Source organism: Ascidia mentula, chromosome 1 (genome assembly GCF_947561715.1).
Source record: "Ascidia mentula chromosome 1, kaAscMent1.1, whole genome shotgun sequence".
In the NCBI taxonomy this organism is placed as follows: domain Eukaryota; kingdom Metazoa; phylum Chordata; class Ascidiacea; order Phlebobranchia; family Ascidiidae; genus Ascidia; species Ascidia mentula.
Genome location: NC_138566.1, coordinates 493518 through 512943, shown reverse-complemented (window position 1 = coordinate 512943; position 19426 = coordinate 493518). Strand labels below are relative to the sequence as shown.

The following is a 19426-nucleotide window of genomic DNA, read 5'->3' as shown; positions in this document are numbered from 1 at the left end:
TTGACAGTTTTAGCAACAAGTTGTCATGACAACATTAAAGTTTCATAGAAATTAATGTTTGACCTTCTTTAGCAATAATCAGTGCTGAATGTTATATAGAAAATGCTTACAAGCAGTTGCAACAGTAAGTTTTGGAAGATGTAAACATGTGACCTTCTTTTAGCAATAAGCAGCCAACCATTGCCTGTTGATTTTCTGATAAAACCTTCAGATATAACAAGAGCAATTAAAGGAGGATCAGCGCTTATCCAATGTTTGGCAAAAGGAAAGTAAGCCACAAATGAATCCATGCATTAGTTAATGTAGCAAGAAACAAGATTAATTTCCAAGTATTACCTTCACATTTCAGCCCAACTCCACGCATTCATTGGAGTAAAGTAGGTGAACCCAAGTTACCTGATGGTCACCAAATCACAGAATCAGGACAACTCCTGCTACAAAATATAACAGAGGACATGGCTGGAACTTATATATGTCAGGCCAGTAACATACATGACACTATTGTGGCCAGAGGGAATCTTCAAGTATTGTGTATGTTTATTCTTTTTATTGATTTTTTTTGATGAAATACATGATTTAATTTTCCCTGGTATATTCAACATTAAACCTTTCTGTGTTGCAATTGTGTACTGCAGACACAAATAAGAATTAATACAGTTTACAAAATTACAATATAAATATCCTCGTGTCAATGCAGTTTATGTGAAGTTTCCACCTGTGACACAAGTGACATTGGAAAAGGTCGATTTTAGAACGAAAATAGTGAATGTTGTCAATACAGTTTAAGTTTAAAATTATTTTGTTCTATTGTTAAAGTCACACCAGAATGGATTGAGGAAATATCATCTGAGGCAGCAGATCGATCATCAACTCACACTATGAGATGTTCAGCATCTGCTCAACCACAACCTTCTTATACATGGCTGAAAGATGGAGAAGAACTTTTCAACACAGATCACATTGTTATCAGTAATGTAGATGGGGGAAGTGAACTAACATTACAATCAGTAAATGTTACAGATGAAGGAATGTATCAGTGTGTTGCTTACAATTCTATTGGGTACCTTTTCTCAAGTGCACATCTTGCAATTAAAAGTATGTTTTGCATAATAGTGTCTTTTTATGCATGTGAAAAATATTCTTCTGTATTAGTGTGTGATTGTACAGATATATGGTTGCATTCATATACTATGTTTTTGCAGGGGAAATTCCATCTTTTCTCACACTAATGGATAAAATTACTGAAGCTTCCACCAATAGTGATGTCACAATGGTTTGTAATGTAACAGGATTTCCCTTACCTAAAATTGAATGGTTGAAAGGACTTGAACAACTTTATAACACTGAGAAGTAAGTTGACTTTTCTGCATTAATGTATTTTATCAATTATAAATTCATTTCATGTACATCGGTGACATCTACATAAAGACAGACATTTTAAAATACTTATACAAATTATTGTGCTATTTTAAAAACTATATAATGGCATTTTTTTTTGTTAACAAATAATGCATTAACCACATTTGCTTCTTTAGATACACAATAGACAACGCTTGTTTAAAAATATCCAATGTTATTAAATCAGATGAGGGAAAATATACTTGTGTCATCTCCAATCCTCTTGGGTTTCGATCATGTAGCACAAGACTTCATGTTTTCAGTAAGTGTTAAAATGACCAACAGCCGTTAAAATCACACATTTTACAAGATAGTAATTATATGATGAAGTATTTAAACTGTTAAGTTAGCTAAATGTATTAGAACAATCAAACAACACAGCCCCTCACAGAACCACAAATAGTAGCAACTGACTACAAGGTTAATGCACTCGGCCAAGACAAGTACACTGAAAGAAGACAAAATCAGTGGTGCATGACTTTGTGTCACTTCTATTTCTTTATGGGGAGTGAAACCGCCTGCACATAATAGTTTAACATAAAGTATGATAAAAATTAAATGTGGGTTGCAGTTATTGGTGTAGTAGTAGAGTTTTGCTTGTATTTCAAAGGACTATAAACATATTAAAATTATTCAATATTCCGTGTCAGTCTCAGGTTCATAACTTTTAGTAGTTTCTGGTGCAATGTTTTGATAGACTGACTGTTAAATATCTCTATTGACATTAGCTTTTGCGAGGTTAATCACGCTTCATCTGGTGATGCAAAATCGAGATTTTTGTTTCTTATTTTGCTCCTAGTCCAAGTTTTACACCAATAAAGTGCCCAAATTGTTTTCACTTTTAGACCAAACAGAGGTCACACAACACACAGTTGAAGATTCTGTTGAGGCTGGGGATGCAGTTGAACTTGAATGTTTTGAAAAACATGACACAAAGTTGGAAGTTTCATGGAGCTGGAAACAAAATAACAAAATAATCAGCAATATTGATTCTCACTACAAAGCTACTGGTGGAGTTTTGGAAGTAAGTTTTACTTAAAATAATTTTTTCGCTTTTGCTGTTTCAGATATCATACTTTATTTCAGTTACGCGATGTTGGAAGTGAACAAATTGGGGAATATGAATGTTGTGCAGCTACAGAAGTTTCAACTGATTGTAAACAAATATATTTGGATGTCCTTGGTAATTAATTATTTTATGTTTACATTGGTAATAAATCAATGTGACAATGGTATTATAATGGCCTGGCAACCATAAAGTTTATACAAATATGTTGTTTGTTTAATAAAACCATGTATTTCAACCTCAAGTATTAACTCATGTGTCTACTGATATAATATTGTCTAAAATTGTTTGCAGTGAAAACGTTACTAATAATTCCCTACTTTGTTGCCTAAACAATTTGTTAACTGTGGTCATATTGTTGTTCCAGCTCCACCTGATGCACCAAACAATGTGAAGATAATTTCTTCATCGTCCAACTCTCAACTTGTTACATGGAACGAACCTAAATCAAATGGAGCCTCCATAACTAGTTATGAATCTGAAAAGAAAGGAGAATATGACACAGAATGGAGTCAAGCTTGTTCTACAAACACAACATCATGCACAGTTGATAACCTTCTTCCATATAATTATTACTCATATCGTGTTTATGCATGGAACAAGATGGGAAAAAGTGAGGCCAGTGATCAAAGTGAAAGAAGCTTGACACTTACTGGGGGTAATTGTTATTTTGAATGTTTATGCTCAAACGAATTGCTGCGAGAAGTAATAATTATATGTTTTAGCCCCTGTGTTGGAACCAACAGTGATATCAGTTAATGTCAACATCTCTAGTGATCTGATTGTTACTTGGGAGGTAAATATTTATTTTTTCGTTTCTATCCAATACTTTATCTCATGTTGTGGGAGCCTCAAAGTTTATGTTTGTTGCTTATTTTCAATACATAACAAGACTTTCCTTTATTTACGATCAGGTTTTTCCAAATAAATATTTTGGAGCAAAAACTGTGAGTTATGAAATATTTTTACACGAGGAGAATTCTTACAATGGTAATGATACTCCAACACCACCTAGTGGACGTTCTTGGATTAAAAAAACTGAACTTGATTTTCATGCAACACAAACTGTCGTCAAGGTGCACGACAATAATAATTCTTGATTTTAAATGATTTTATTATTTTAATTTTACTTCAACTTGAAGGTTGTTGATTCAAATACCAACAAATATTATTGGGTGAAAATGAGAGTTTCAAACCCAGCTGGTAAAGGACCATTTAGTAAACCAATGATGATTCATATACAAGGTATGAATATATATACGATTTATTTATATTAGGGTACATAGTGTTTTTGTGTAATTACTATGCTAATTTCAACGGTTGGTTTTTAAGCAATGCAGGTAACCTGCAGGTTTATCCTTTCAATATAACCAACTGTTAATTTTAATCACAAGTTAAGCAATGTTTCATCTCTCACTGTATTTACAGGAAGCAGTGAAATTTCGACTTCCTTGGTTACAATAACTGTGGTGTTCAGTATTCTGTTTGTTGTATTAGTTGTGGTCTTGTGGTGGACAATAAAACTACTAAATGTCACCTTCCAACAAGTACCCTTCCAAAAAGCAGACCAACATTGCGACAAAAGGTAAAAACAAATTACAATAAAATTATAAAACATTTTTAAAGATTGAAAGATTCTGCTCCAAAATTAATTCTAGAAATTTTTGCCAGCCTGTATCATTGTTTCGTCTATACTTAGATTGTGCTGATTTTGCTGCCAGGCATTCCACAATTGAAACAGGATTGATCTGCTGTTATGAATTTACGTGTTTTTTATTCTTCCAAAGTTTGGTCTGCCATACAGCAAGACTTCATCAGGGTTTAACATCAACTTGAACGTAAACCACACAAAAACATTTAGTGGCACATAAATAAAAAGGACACGCAACACTGGTTGTGATATCACGTGATTGGGGCATAAACACACTTCTGGATGCGCAACATTTCCAACAAGTTGTTGTTGTTTACTCCTGAAAGTACATGTTCTGTGTCATTAACACATCAAAGGCAACTTTGTATCCGAATGTCACCGAATGCTTGACCAGAAGTGGCAACTTATTTCTCTTGACAACTACAACGGATATGGGAAAACTTGTTGACAATATTCTAACAAGAAACGTAAAAAAGTCCTTCTTTTGCAATGTCTTCCTGGGATAAAAGCGTTCGTCTTTTTTAAAGCGTGCCATAAAAATGCTAGGGATGTCGGTACATTGGTGAACAATGACGCCACATGAAAGGATACCATGCTTTCTTATTTTCGAATATTTTTGCAAGCATGTAACTTGGGTCACCGAAAAACAAAACATTCGGTCTTCAGGGTACGCCTGACATCTATAATTATACCACATATGTTTGCGAATAGAGCTATGTTGTTTTAGTAATTACAACTTATTATGTGGTGGTTTAAATTAATAGAGTTTGTAAATCCAGGATATCCGACTGCAACGATGACGTCATGCAAGAGCTTGATGGCACAAGTGGTTCAACCGACATTGACCCTAATTCTGAACATCAACCTTTGATACAAAGTCTAAATGTGGTATGTCCGCTTTCTGATGCAAAGGCAACGTTTGGCATGGCAGGAAATCACTTGATTGCTCCACTGACCATGTCTGACATGACATATCAACGAAAGAGATCATTCACAAATCCCACTAAAGACCTAACTACATCTTCATTGAAGGAAAACTCATTGTCACTTCCAAATCTTTATTCCCCCACGCTTTGTAGTAAAAAATCAAAGTAAATCAAAAGAAGGTTAAAATGTATGAAAATAAAACAAGAAAACACGTTTAACAAAACATTGAAATTTGGACGTTGTTATGGCAGAGTGTGCGACCTTGCAGAATTTTCATTTGTATCAACGTTTCTCTAGCTTTATCAAGTCTATGTATATGCTGTCTATGATTTTTTTTGCACCGGTTACAACGCAACTGTCCTTTATTACGTCATAATGTCGTGCCTTTGTGTTTTACGCGGATTCAAAAACAAGGTCAACAGCTAAGCTGAGACCAGAACTTGAAACAATATCGCCTGTAATTACTCGGCTGTGTTTATTTCTTGTTGTAAATTGTTCGACAACCATTATTTTTTTGCTGCTTTTATTCTGTTGAACCCGCAATACAAGCAATCGGTAACCTTTAACCCGCATAATTGTGTTTTTATTTAAATACGCTTCGTCTACGGGGAATACCCATCTTATTTCACATGCGTTGTTGCTGAGGTATAAAGAAGAAGCCTAATTTTCTATATTTGCACTAATGCGGATTTATTGCCTTTTTTCGCGGTGTTTCTCTTGTGCTGGTATTGTGTTAGCTTGTGGAGTCATTCCTAACTTCATGATAAATAAAAACACAAGTTAGTTTCAGCTTTGTTGCGTCATATGCCGTCATACAGACCGAACAATCGAAATATCAAGTTGTCGAGTGATTCAAACATTTTGGATTGAAATAATTTCAAGTATGGCCCATGGTTGAATTGACACACGATAATCACTCATGCGAAACAGGACTTTATCGCTTTGTATATTGCACGATTCACTGCAGTTACCTAAAATTTATGTGTTTATTACATGTCTCGGTAAGTTGCATTAAAATTGATTCCTCTCTAAATTGACTTCAAATGACATTGTCGCTAGGTGGCAGAGCAGGTTTTTTAACAAGTGAAAAACTATTGTATAGCAAGATGGTGACATCACTTACACAAACATTGGACCAATACTGAAATCTTGTATTTGCAACAAACTGGCATGACTTCAGATTATTTCTATCTTTATTTAAATTTTGTTTTTTATGCATGATTGGTTGCTGACTATTATCCGTCATTGTTTAAACCTGATGTAGGTTTGTGTTTGTGAACGGTTATAATGAGGTTGGGTTGCTGATTATTATTCGGTGCGACCGATGGCAACCCATCACCTTCAAGAGCGGGTGAATGCGATCCTATGATAATGTTGGTATATGTGGTAGGGAATTCCCCTGATATATCCGAGATTTTAGGTGAGAGAAAATAGTAAACAGCGCTCAAACGTTCGGGATTTTAAATATCACATTGTGTAACACACCTTATACAGATATACTATACCAGATATACTAATAATTATACACATGACAGTGCGTAATTTATGTCATCGCATGTCTGCATTTTTATAATAATTTATGTGTTGAAAATCTGGTCTGGTTGCCAGGGATTGTGAACAAATGAGATAAACCAAAGGTTGGAGTCAGGAAATGTGCGTAATGGTTCCTGATTAAATATCCTCAGTAGTTTTAACATGTGTCTATACAAGTGTAATGTTAACGGTTATTGGAGAACTTTGCGTTTTTTGAAAACTTGTATGTTTCTGCCGTTAGGTGGGGGTAGAGAAACAAAGTTCGGTGGAACTTTGTTTTGCGACATTAGCTACATAAGCTGGCATCAGCGACATTAGCTCGATTAGCGGGCATTTGCGGCATTAGCGGCATTAGCGACATTAGCTCGATATCTTGTTCAAAACATATTCATTATGTTGCCTGGCTTCGGGCAACATTTTACAATAAATATCACTAAAAACATTGTGTCATTCTCTGAAAGTAATAATATTACCGAATATTACGGAGTAAGACCGAGTACAATTTCTTTTCTTGATATAATTTTGTTGCCTTGACAACAACTTTAACGATGGTATTTGGTAATACAACTTTTACCATTCCAGCAAGTTTAGAAATGTTTGTCAATAAATGATTCGCGTCAAATTCTTAAACTTTTCAACCTCTAGGGTTTGTTTAAATTTGTTCGATAGAAAGTTTCTTGTTTTGTTTGCAAGCACAGCGGACCAGAGGGATGTTAGTTGACAAAAAAAAACGCCAGTTAACAAAACTTTGGGCACGGGTTACTCGGCCACCTCACACGGTAGCGCCATGATTTTTTTTACACGATACAGATCATAGGCTGATCTTTCCAACGATACCAAAATTATTAAAAAAAATATATTCATATTTGGTTGTTAATATCATATGCGTATTATGACATAAGTCGCAAAAACAAGATTCGCTTCGCTAAATTTTAAAGCATATCATTCTACGCGCTAAACCCTTTCAAACGATATCAAAACTTTTGAAAAATTCGCTGGGGCTTGTACAGAATAATGAATTTATATTTTTGAAACATGAAAAAATATCGATTTTACCTTAATAACTTTTTTTATCGTTATGGCCCAAGTTTCAATTTACAACCATACAAAAGCTCAAAAATTAAGCTTTTAATAATTTTGGTATCGTTGGAAAGATCAGCCTATGATCTGTATCGTGTAAAAAAATCATGGCGCTACCTCGTAAGGTGGCCGAGTAACGCGCGTTCAAACTTTTGTTAACTGGCGATTTTTTTTTTGTCAACTAACATCCCTCTGGTCACAGCGTTTCCTTGTGAAAAATGTTCCTTGCCAGGAGTATGTGAATAACATTTTGTCGCCTATCGAAGACGCTGGAAACATTGGTTATATGTCTACAGATAAACTGGGTAATAAGTGCAACTTCAAAATACAAGATAATTTTATTAAATTGGAGTTCGGTGGTATTTACAGTTTGTTAACTAAAGAATTTTAAGCAACATTCGAAGAAAAACTGCCGACACAGATAACGAAGGTAGGAACTATAACGTATGTAAGTGTAAAATTTATATATTTCGGTTTTTTCGCACCCTGGTAAATTTGCGTCAAAATTTTCCTGTACAGCTTTGTTAACGCTTTAGAAATTATTTGGAATCAGACCGGGGTCCGATTACAATTTGTGTTCCAATAAAATCTTCTAAATAATGACAACAATTTCCGCTAACAATACAGAAACAGTTTAGTTTAAAGTAACAGAACAGAAGGTGTTGAACCCAAGCGACCGGACTGCCACGTTGACGTCATGGTGGGGCTTAATTGCACCTGTGGCTCATCCAAAAGCAATCCGAACCCGAACATGTTTAGTTTCCACCACTGTGTTGCATGGATTGGTTTTGTTCTGCTTATGACATCACAATGCCAGGGTGTGTTACAGAAATTAATTTTTGAGTTTAGTTTAGGATAGTTAAGAAATTAAACAATTTTTATGTTCTGGTGACAGCGGAGGTTTTCGTCGTTGAACCCCAAGATCAAGTTGTTCCACTTGATTCTACAGCTGATATTACGTTCAAGTGTAAAACTAACCTCAATAATCCAAACTATTCGTGGAGGAAAGACAACAAACCATTAGATACAAGTAAGGTGGTTGAAATCATTGTAGTTGCATCATATCATGTAAGTTGTTCGGTGAAAAATGACGATCTGTATTCTGAAGGAAGTTTTTGGGTGAATGTTCCAGATATCAGGGAAACGGTAAATACCCTTACTTACAACACACTGTGACGCCTGTCGATAATCATGTAACCTCGGTCTGTGACGTTAGAATGACAATTTTTTATTTTATTCTTACCTTTTTGATGACGTAATTTGTGGGTTCTTGACTTCTGGAACATATTTACGTAAAACACTAGACCCCAACTTAGGTCGTGAGCAGTTTGTTGATGAATAATCGACGCAATTGCAAGTTCTGCACACCCACGTCGGACTACGTCACTGTTTGCGAACTGGTTTTGAAACTACAGATGTTAAAGAACTAAAACTTTTGCACTTCATCTTGGTGCATTTGTTTAACATTCGGATGATCCCGATATATAAGCAGGGAATCCAAATTCACAACAAATCCATCAATTATCGAAATGTAAACGCCAATAACTTCGTTCCTGGTAAAAAAAAGTAAAGAAAGGGATTGAAGCCATTGGGTGTAGGCAACAACCTGCAGTTACCAAAGATGCTGCACAAAGTCGTGACCTAAAGACAAACAAGGTTTAAAATTAAAGAGACAGCACAACCTAATTAGGTAGCTGTAAGGAGAGCTTTAACCATATCACTTAACAATGTACATTGCATAACTTCAATGTTTCGGCAAAACAAAATACTTGTTTTTTCTCTCAGATACTCAAGTAAAACTCAACTCTGATTTAAAAAAAAAACTGATGTTAAATGTTGAAATGTTTTTGGTTGACTCAATTTGTGATTGGCAGGTGAATCTCGATTTCATAATTTAGGCGGGAAGTTAACAATCTCGAACCCACAACCACGTGATCAGGCAATGTACCAGTGTGTTGTCACAAGTGATGACGGCATTGTTGTCAGTAACTATGGCAACCTTACATTCGCATGTGAGTTTTCTTGATTCAGTCTTTGTAACTTTTGCAACATTCAATATAAAACACAATTATTTCTTTTTAGACATTGATCCTTTTCCCCTAGAAAATACAAGACAGTTATCTATGGCCACCAGGGTTGGAGATTTCGTTTCTTGTCCTAAAACAGATTATGCACCAGGTAAGTTAATTTATTTGGGAAAAGGTTGTTTTATTTACAAATCAAAACTGAAGTCGGGTGATGAATGTGTGAATTTAAATGTCTGCATCATTAAGTTTTCCTGTGTGGATTTCAGATAATCAATTTGAGTTCTACTGGGAAAAAGTAAATACCGATAGATTCAACTCTGTTGTAGCAAATGACAAAACTCATTATGTGTCTCAACTTGATGGGAGTTTGTATTTTGTTAAACCAACGTTAGCAGATACTGGGTCATACAAGTGTGTTGTGAGAGGGAGTTGGATGGTTGATGGGGTGGAATTTCAACAAATGTCAAGTCCAATTCAACTCAAAGTTTCATATATTCGTAAGAATTGATTTGTTAAAACACTTTTTGAAACTATATGTTAAAGTTTTCTTAGTACTTCTATTACATTCAAATAAAACACAGATTGTATAAATGTAGCAACATTCAGAAACATGTGTGTGGAATATCAGTTGACAGTTATAGTAGAAATGTTTATTGGTTGTAAAGACAACAGTAAAGTTGATAGAAATTAATATGTAATCTTCGTTCAGCAATAAGCAGCCAAACATCACCAGCGAAATTTTTAAAAAAACCTTCAGAAATAACAAGAGCAATAAAAGGAGGATCTGCACTTATCCAATGTTTGGCAAAAGGAAAGTAAGCCACAAATGAGTTGATGTAACAAGTAAAGGGATTAATTAAAAAATAATACTGTGATGACAAGCATGATTAATTTCCAAGTATTACCTTCGCATTTCAGCCCAACTCCACGCATTCATTGGAAAAAATTAAATGACCCCAGGTTACCTGATGGTCATGAAATCACAGAATCAGGACAACTCCTGCTACAAAATATAACAGTGGACATGGCTGGAACCTTTATATGTCAGGCCAGTAACATACATGACACTATTGTGGCCCGAGGTTATCTTCAAGTATTGTGTATGTTTATTGTTTTTATTGATTTTTTTTGATGAAATACATGATTTAATTTTCCCTGGTATATTCAACATTAAACCTTTCTGTGTTGCAATTGTGTACTGCAGTCACAAATAAGAATTAATACAGTTTACAAAATTACAATATAAATATCCTCGTTTCAACACAGTTTATGTGAAGTTTCCACCTGTGACACAAGTGACGTTGGAAAAGGTCGATTTTAGAATGAAAATAGTTAATGTTGTCAATACAGTTTAAGTTTAAAATTTTTTTGTTCTATTGTTAAAGTCACACCAGAATGGAATGAGGAGATTTCATCCGAGGTAGCAGATCGATCATCAACTCACACTATGAGATGTTCAGCATCTGCTCAACCACAAGCTTCTTATACATGGCTGAAAGATGGAGAAGAACTTTTTAACACAGATCACATTGTTATCAGTAATGTAGATGGGGGAAGCGAACTAACATTACAATCAGTAAATGTTACAGATGAAGGAATGTATCAGTGTGTTGCTTACAATTCTGTTGGGTACCTTTTCTCAAGTGCACATATCGCAATTAAAAGTATGTTTTCCATAATAGTGCCTTTTTTTGCATGTGAAAAATATTCTCCTGTAATAATGTGTGATTGTATGGATATATGGTTGCATTTTTTCACTATGTTTTTGCAGAGGAAATTCCATCTTTTCTCACACTAATGGATAAAATTACTGAAGCTTCCACCAATAGTGATGTCACAATGGTTTGTAATGTAACAGGATTTCCCTTACCTGAAATTGAATGGTTGAAAGGACTTGAACAACTGTATAACACTGAGAAGTAAGTTGACTTTTCTGCATTAATGTATTTTATCAATTATAAATTCATTTCATGTACATCGGTGACATCTACATAAAGACAGACATTTTAAAATACTAATACAAATTATTTCGCTATTTTAAAAACTATATAATGACATGTTATTTTTATTTTGTTGACAAATAATGCATTAACCACATTTCTTTCTTCAGATACACAATAGACAATGCTCGTTTAAAAATATCCAATGTTGTGAAATCGGATGACGGAAATTATACTTGTGTCATCTCCAATCATTTTGGATTTCGATCATGTAGCACAAGACTTCATGTTTTCAGTAAGTGTTAAAATGACCAACACCCCTTAAAATCACACATTTTACAAGATAGTAATTATATGATGAAGTATTTAAACTGTTAAGTTATCTAAATGTATTAGAACAATTAAACAACACTGCTCCTCACAGCACCACAAACAGTAGCAACAGACTACAAGGTTAATACACTAGGCCAAGACAAGTACACTGAAAGAAGACAAAATCAGTGGTGCATGACTTTGTGTTACTTCTATTTCTTTATGGGGAGTGACACCACCTACACATAATAGTTTAACATAAAGTATGAATAAAAGTAGAATGTGGGTTGCAGTGATTGGTGTAGTAGTAGAGTTTTGCTCTTATTTCAAAGGACTATAAACATATTCAAATTATTCAATATATCGTGTCAGTCTCAGGTTTATAACTTTAGTAGTTTCTGGTGCAATGTTTTGATGGACTTACTGTTAAATATCTCTATTAACATGTGCTTTCGCGAGGTTAATCACGCTTCATCAGGTGATGCAAAATCGAGATTTTTGTTTCTTATTTTGCTCCAAGTCCGAGTTATACACCCAAATTATTTGCACTTTTAGACCAAACAGAGGTCACAATACGATCAGTTGAAGAAACTGTTATAGCTGGGGATGCAGTTGAACTTGAATGTTTTGAAAAACATGACACAAAATTGAAAGTTTCATGGAGCTGGAAACAAAATAACAAAACAATCAGCAATATTGATTCTCACTACAAAGCTACTGGTGGAGTTTTGGAAGTAGGTTTTACTTAAAGCAATTTTGTGTCTTTTGCTGCTTCTAGCGTTTTTAATTATTTACTATAAGCTACGCGATGTTGGAAATCAACAAATTGGGGAATATGAATGTTGTGCAGCTTCAGAAGTTTCAACTGATTGTGCACAAATACATGTGGATGTTATTGGTAATTAATTTTTTCATGTTTACATTGGTAATAAATCAATATAACAATGGCCTGGCAAACATAAAGTTTATACAAATATGTTGTTCGTTTAATAGAACCAGGTATTTCTACCTGAAGTATAAACTCATGAGTCCACTGATATAATATTGTCTAAAATTGTTTGCAGTGAAAACGTTACTAATAATTCCCTACTTTGTTGCCTAAACAATTTGTTAAATGTGGGCATATTGTTGTTCCAGCTCCACCTGATGCACAAATCAATGTGAAGATAATTTATTCATCGTCCAACTCTCATCGTCTTACATGGAACGAACCTAAATCAAATGGAGCCTCCATAACTAGTTATGAAGCTGAAAAGAAAGGAGAATATGACACAGAATGGAGTCAAGCTTGTTCTACAAACACAACATCATGCACAGTTGATAACTTACTTCCATATAATTATTACTCATATCGTGTTTATGCATGGAACAAGATGGGAAAAAGTGAGGCCAGTGATCAAAGTGAAAGAAGCTTGACACTAACTGGGGGTAATTGATATTTTAAATGTTTATGCTCAAACGAATTGCTGCTCGAAGTAATAATGTTGTGTTTTAGCTCCTGTGTTGGAACCAACAGTGATATCAGTTAATGTCAACATCTCCAGTGAGCTGATTGTTACTTGGGAGGTGTGTAGGTGTTTCCCCTTTTCCAGATTGCATGTAAACATTTCAACAATGTTGCACTGATATTTAATATTTTGTGTCAACAGGTTTTTTCAAAGAAATATTATAGAGCAAAAACTGCCAGCTATGAAATATTTTTGCAAAAAGGGGAAGGTGATGATACTGTAGTGCCACCTAGTGGAAGTCCGTGGGTAAAAAAAGTTGAAAATGATCCTAGAGCAACACTGTTTGACTTTAAGGTCCATAACTAAATTGAATTATGATGTTTGATTCACTTCAATAACTGACCTTGCTTTCATTTAAAGGTCAATGTTTCAAATGTCAACACATATTATTGGGTGAAAATGAGAGTTGCAAACTTAGCTGGTAAAGGACCATATAGTAAACCAGTGATTGTTTTTATAGAAGGTATGTTTATGTACATTTCTTCCATGCAAACCTTGATTTGCAAATGTCTTTACTGTTTAAACAATGTGTCCGTAAATTCCACAAAAATATATAAATTTTGTGTCACTCTACTTACAGGTAGCAATGGGAATTTATCTGCCACGACTATTGCTATCATAGTATTAAGTATTGTGGCCGGTGTAGTTGTGATGGTGATGTTGGTGATGGTGGCCAAGAAGCTCAAGCCAAGGTAAAATTCAGACAATGTCACCTCCAGTGAAATAAAAAATCGTAAAGTATGGCCGGCATTTAGGTTTTAAACTTAAACAATAAACTTAAACAGCCAGAACACTTAGATGAATCCGTGCCGCTTAAAATTTCGTCTGATTCAATAACCAGAAATCAAAATCATAATAGTTTGGCAAGTAGGTCGTCCGGTTATTCCAGCTGCGGCGTTCTGACTCCAGGGCTGCAAAGGTTCTTAAGTGTTACCATGCGAATTTGAAGAAACGTCATTCAAAGTAATAGGAAAAAACCCACTCAATATCGCCGTTGTCTTAATAGTCTACAAATTCAAAACGTCTACAATGATACCGCATTTAATCGCGAATAGATTAACGTGGTTTCAATAATTCCAACTTATCATGTGGTTGTTTTAAATAGAGTTTGTGAACCCAGGGGAAGTCATGCTGAGATCGTGGAAAGTCCTGGGGGAACAAGTGGTTCAACCAACAACAATCCAAACCCTGAACATCAACCTTTTGTACAAAAACCCACTTATTCCAACAATGATATCTGAAACAAGATTGACTACAATAATATCATGCGGGTGTGCGTAATTTAGGTGCAAATAATTTTGTTTTAATCTAAATTTAAGACCGAACCCAACCCAAATATCCCGGTAAATCCGTTGGTTCGCTTTTATACTTGTAGCGGACATCGGTGTTGTTAGCGCCATTCACGTGCATATCGTTGTACGACCATGAGATGCAATAACGGTCAATACATCCCCCCTTATGGGATTTGCACACCAGCCCACACTAACGTGTACGTTCAGGTAATAGCGAGCAATGTTAATGTTGTTACAATTGCGTGTTTGCGTTCGCTTTAACGCATTTTTAGTGCTGGCAAACTCAGTGATATATTTTAAGTAAACCTTCCGCCATAAAATGTGCAGAGAGGTTGGTTGGCATTCAATTAGCACTGAAAACTTTCGCAAAACAAAAACAATGCAGGTTAATTTTGTTTATGTCAACATCGCTGTCTATGTCTGTTCCTAATCATTATATTTGTGTCTTATTTGTACAATTTTTGTAAAAGTATTTACTCTAGAGTTTTTTACGCTTTGCCTTGTTTGACTGTTGCGGACAGTTTAACAATTTTATTAACATTTCTATGCTACTTGAAGCCATGTTGGTCCGTTCTTGTGTTTGTATTTCCTTATGTGCAATATTGTGTTATTGTTTTCCGGTCAATCTTTCCAGAAACTTACGTGCGTCTTTTTCGCGTCTTCAATTGTGTTTTCTTGAACCAGACATCGCCGAACACTTACATTGTGTCCGGCTAATACTCGGCCGGCAGGAATATGCAACGATCTTATAATTACCAAGCTAAATTATAAAGTGAATCCTGTTTCCCATGTGAATTGTTAAATGCTAGTTCATGTGCCAGCGTAATTTCCTCTTCTCTTGATTACCTGCGTTGCAGTTGGTCATTCTAGTCTATATATACTATCGCTTGACAAGTGCACGGTTTGCCTGTCTCGGTTCACCGTAATGACCGGGGTACGGCTTTCTCCATTTTATACTCTTATCGGTTGCCATGTAAACAGTTTATATGAAAAGGATTGAAGTTAACATTGTCTGCCTTGTGTCTTCATATTGGCATTTGGTAAGAATAAAATTGTACATACAAATTGGAAGATTGATTAGTTCGAAGAAAGGAGATTGCCAATTTTTTTTTTTTTTGAGAACAACAGCAAGTTCAGAAACATCTTGAACCTACATTACTTTTTAAAATGTAATATATGAAAATAATATATAAGTTTTTGACAATATTTTTTAGCTTAAACTCCAACATTAAATAGCGTGTTTTGAAGGCAATCAATGGTAACACGTTTATGATGTAAAAGACTGGACAGGATCAGTTGAGAAAACCAGTGCTTTGAAACGTGTTCCCAACTTTCACAAACTGCATGAAAAATGGGGACCTAGCCTCTTTTAATTGTTTAGCCTGTAACATACTCAGAAAAAAAACAGTATTTGTATTGCGTAATGTATTATGTGAAACATTGCACAAGTATTGCATAATCCATTTCGTTTGCAGCATTGCACAAGCATTTGCAAGCCCTGTTCCCAGATACATTGAATATTTCGCAAGTTCCAGCCCAAATGATTAATACATCGAATGTTCTCGAGTAAAGTGATTCATTTAACATCCTGTTTACCATATAAAATATCCTCACAGGATACATCTTTATTTATAATAACCATTCAAATGCGTCCCAGATAGCACACAGGCGATCTTCGTCCGTTAATGTCCCACCAGAATGTGTCCAACAGTGATTCAAAGCCAATCACCTTTCCGTACATGTGAATCACCTATATTCTGTTTATACAGAATCTCGATGCCCCAGTTTACATCCTGTCCGTTCACATCCTGTATTTATGTTCTTGTATTATATTGTTTCACGCGATTCATAATACCACGCCCCATTATTGACCAATCAGCTCTCAGTAGGAAGAGTTTAAAAAGCCCAGTGTGTACCTGTAAATTCATTTTACTATTATATACTGCAATTAACTGCAATTCTCTCTGAACCTGGTAGAATCAACATTCGTATTCCTGAGTTCGTAATGTACCGTTTTGATGAAGCAATTTACAGATTTCAATACAATCATTACTCGGAGAATTATCCAAGGTCTGATTTCTTTGCAAGACGAGGTAGAAGAAATTATTACAATACAAAAGACTCATCCCGCGCTCACGCTATCGAGGCACTGTTAAATATCTCTGAGACAATTAGAGTTATTTACAAGCTTCAAAATTTTATTTAAATGTTTCTTTCCAACGTGGTATGCCGAATGCACGAAAAGTCCATACTTACAGATCGATAAATGAAACAAAAGATACAATAAAACTAACCTTACTGACCTTGTTGATGCAATACCACATTTGTCATGAATTTGTGACAAATATTTTGCATGGACCAACTGTACTTTGGTATCTGTGAATATTTATGATGTGTGATTCGGTTGGTTGTCACCAGGTGTTGGAGGGACAGTAAGGCTGTAGATAGGTGGGGTATTGAAGTGAATCCACGTAGAAGTCAAACTAAATAACAGGGTATAAACTCTTCCACGATTGGAGATGAAGATAGTTCCTGTATTGCATGCCAGATGGTACCACCAGGCATGCTAAAAGCTGCAAAATCAAAAGAAAAAGAATTAGATGGTTTTACCTCATAAGGCAAAACGTATTTCCGAGCATTGCTGTCGGAAATATACAGCAACCGTTTCCGGCTGCTTTTGACGCCACATTGTCTGCTTCCCAGATATCCCAAGACCATACTTCTCCACTCTTGTAGACACTGGAAAAGTGTTGGGAGAAATAACCTGGCGACACTGGAAAGTTGCCATAATGAAAGTACAAAAGTTTACAACAAATGCTCTTGTTTTACAACTTCTTGGCACAAGTAGGTAAAGTTCACACACAAAGTTTAGCCCAAAAGCAAATTCCACCTGTCCGCACAAACCACGTTCCAACACGATTGGGGTTCGGAGGTAGGAGATTAATTGTTGTTTGTTTTGTACCCGAGTTCTCGGTGTGGTTGAACGTGGATTAATCATTGAATATGTTTTCCGCAGTTCGTGTCGAATAACGAAAAGCAAAGATGTTAATCGCTATCGTCCCCCACTCCTCACCACACACCATGTCACGTGATTAAACTGCCTACGTCATGTTACTGGGAATGTTGTTCACCTTAACCACATCGTTGGTTAAGTTTTATTATAGAACCCCTGGTCAACTTCTTTACCACAAAAAATAATTAAACATAAACCAAAGTAAGTGGATTGCTGGTTTATTGAAAATCGTTGCAGTTAAAATTCGTTCTTCATGGTTGCTTAGTAACACATCACGCTATACATGTGATGATGCGAAGTCCCAGGGTATTAAAAGGAAGAATATAAGATTTTAAACATCCATTGAATAAGAGATGTGTGTGTTTGGTCACAAAAATCCACACTTGAAAGTTCACTGTGGTGATGTTAACTCTACACAAACAACCGAACATTTCTTACATCCACGTGTTGCCCATATTTGGTATCAGGAACAACGTTAGTCCCATCGTAAATATTGACGGGTATTTATTCGGGCCCGTTATGTTTGCAATGCCGGCACAACTAAACACGTGGTATGAGATCGGAGTTTCGCGCAAACAGAACGTTGTAAAGTCTGACATCTCATCACAAGCTGGTTCAAGTTTACATCATTGCAATGCATCAACATATGACAAAAATTCATAAAACCCACTAAACCCGTTAGGTGGTTTGTTATAACAAGCAAACTTCCTCAGTTCTAACAATTTGACGCGTTTTAGATTGATAGTAGACTGTTTATGACTTTATATAGAGTTTGTTCTGATAATAATTCGGTATGGATGGGCGCAGAATAAAAAAAAGAAATATTGGTGCAGAAGTTCCACTATTTCTACTCAATGTTTAATGTGTGTTTTATGCCGTTTATTGTGTACTTTGCGTTTTGCGTCGGTTACTGCGCATTTTCCGCCCCTGGTGGTATGCGGCCTATAACAATATGACGTCACCACCCGCGCGATCCTTATCTGTGACGTCAGTCAGGTCAGCTCCATATAATAATTGAGCAACACCAACCGCGTCAGTCAGACGGATGATGGCATAAGTTCTTGCCGAAACATTTTTTCGTACATGAAACACTACAATGTTAACAACAGTATGGGCCAGTCTTTTTATTCTCAAAAAAGCGTTTGTTTGATCAAAGTGCGTTCTATTTTTAATGATTTTAGTGATGCAAAGATGGTTTGAGTTGTTTGTATGCATGCGGTGGAAAGGTTAAATATTGATTCCTTTTAAATAAAGTTAAACAAGTTGTCAACGTGTGGTGTGAAAAGTTTTTGATCCAAGACAGAATATTTATTTAGTAGTTCTGGGTGCGGATATTACGACCAGGGAACCTACTAGGTCTCGTGGCAATCATTAACCAAAGGTGACTTTGTCTGTTTGCCTTCGCCTCGGTTGGGAAAAAGTTTTACAGAGGGGAAGGGGGGGGGCGCAGTCTGTGTAAAAGCAATTTTGTTCGATGAACGATCAGACAGAGGTTTGTGAACAACTTTAACAATTCTTGTGAGGATCTATGTAGGTAATTGACTTGAAATGGGTCAGCACTAAACTGGGATCAGTATAAATGTAACCGAGGCCTCGCATGCGTTTAATTGTGTCAGAAGTGTCATAGTTTGTTCAGTCGTGTCGTTTTTGTCAAGTCTTTAATGGGCAAATGACGATAA

General features: G+C 35.6%; 2 protein-coding genes across 2 annotated transcripts in view; both read left to right on the top strand.

The window, feature by feature from the left end:
* Positions 1 to 455: 455 nt before the first annotated feature.
* The window catches only part of LOC145914358 (contactin-3-like), a 64753-nt gene continuing 45782 nt past the window's right edge, over positions 456 to 19426 (top strand). The window contains exons 1-8 of the mRNA XM_083002183.1: positions 456 to 531; positions 817 to 1095; positions 1203 to 1350; positions 1536 to 1660; positions 2244 to 2422; positions 2485 to 2581; positions 2832 to 3122; positions 3190 to 3260. Coding sequence (XP_082858309.1) covers positions 456 to 531; positions 817 to 1095; positions 1203 to 1350; positions 1536 to 1660; positions 2244 to 2422; positions 2485 to 2581; positions 2832 to 3122; positions 3190 to 3260 — 1266 coding nt within the window. The remainder of the gene's footprint in view (positions 532 to 816; positions 1096 to 1202; positions 1351 to 1535; positions 1661 to 2243; positions 2423 to 2484; positions 2582 to 2831; positions 3123 to 3189; positions 3261 to 19426) is intronic.
* LOC145911268 (contactin-1-like) lies at positions 4685 to 14683 on the top strand. Its single transcript, XM_082998559.1, has 17 exons — positions 4685 to 4782; positions 4895 to 5193; positions 8551 to 8685; positions 9530 to 9667; positions 9738 to 9833; positions 9949 to 10179; positions 11454 to 11601; positions 11793 to 11917; positions 12019 to 12075; positions 12490 to 12668; positions 12736 to 12832; positions 13072 to 13362; positions 13430 to 13500; positions 13584 to 13736; positions 13803 to 13905; positions 14023 to 14134; positions 14548 to 14683. Exons 1-17 carry the CDS (start codon positions 4685 to 4687, stop codon positions 14681 to 14683), a joined length of 2469 nt encoding a protein of 822 aa, XP_082854685.1.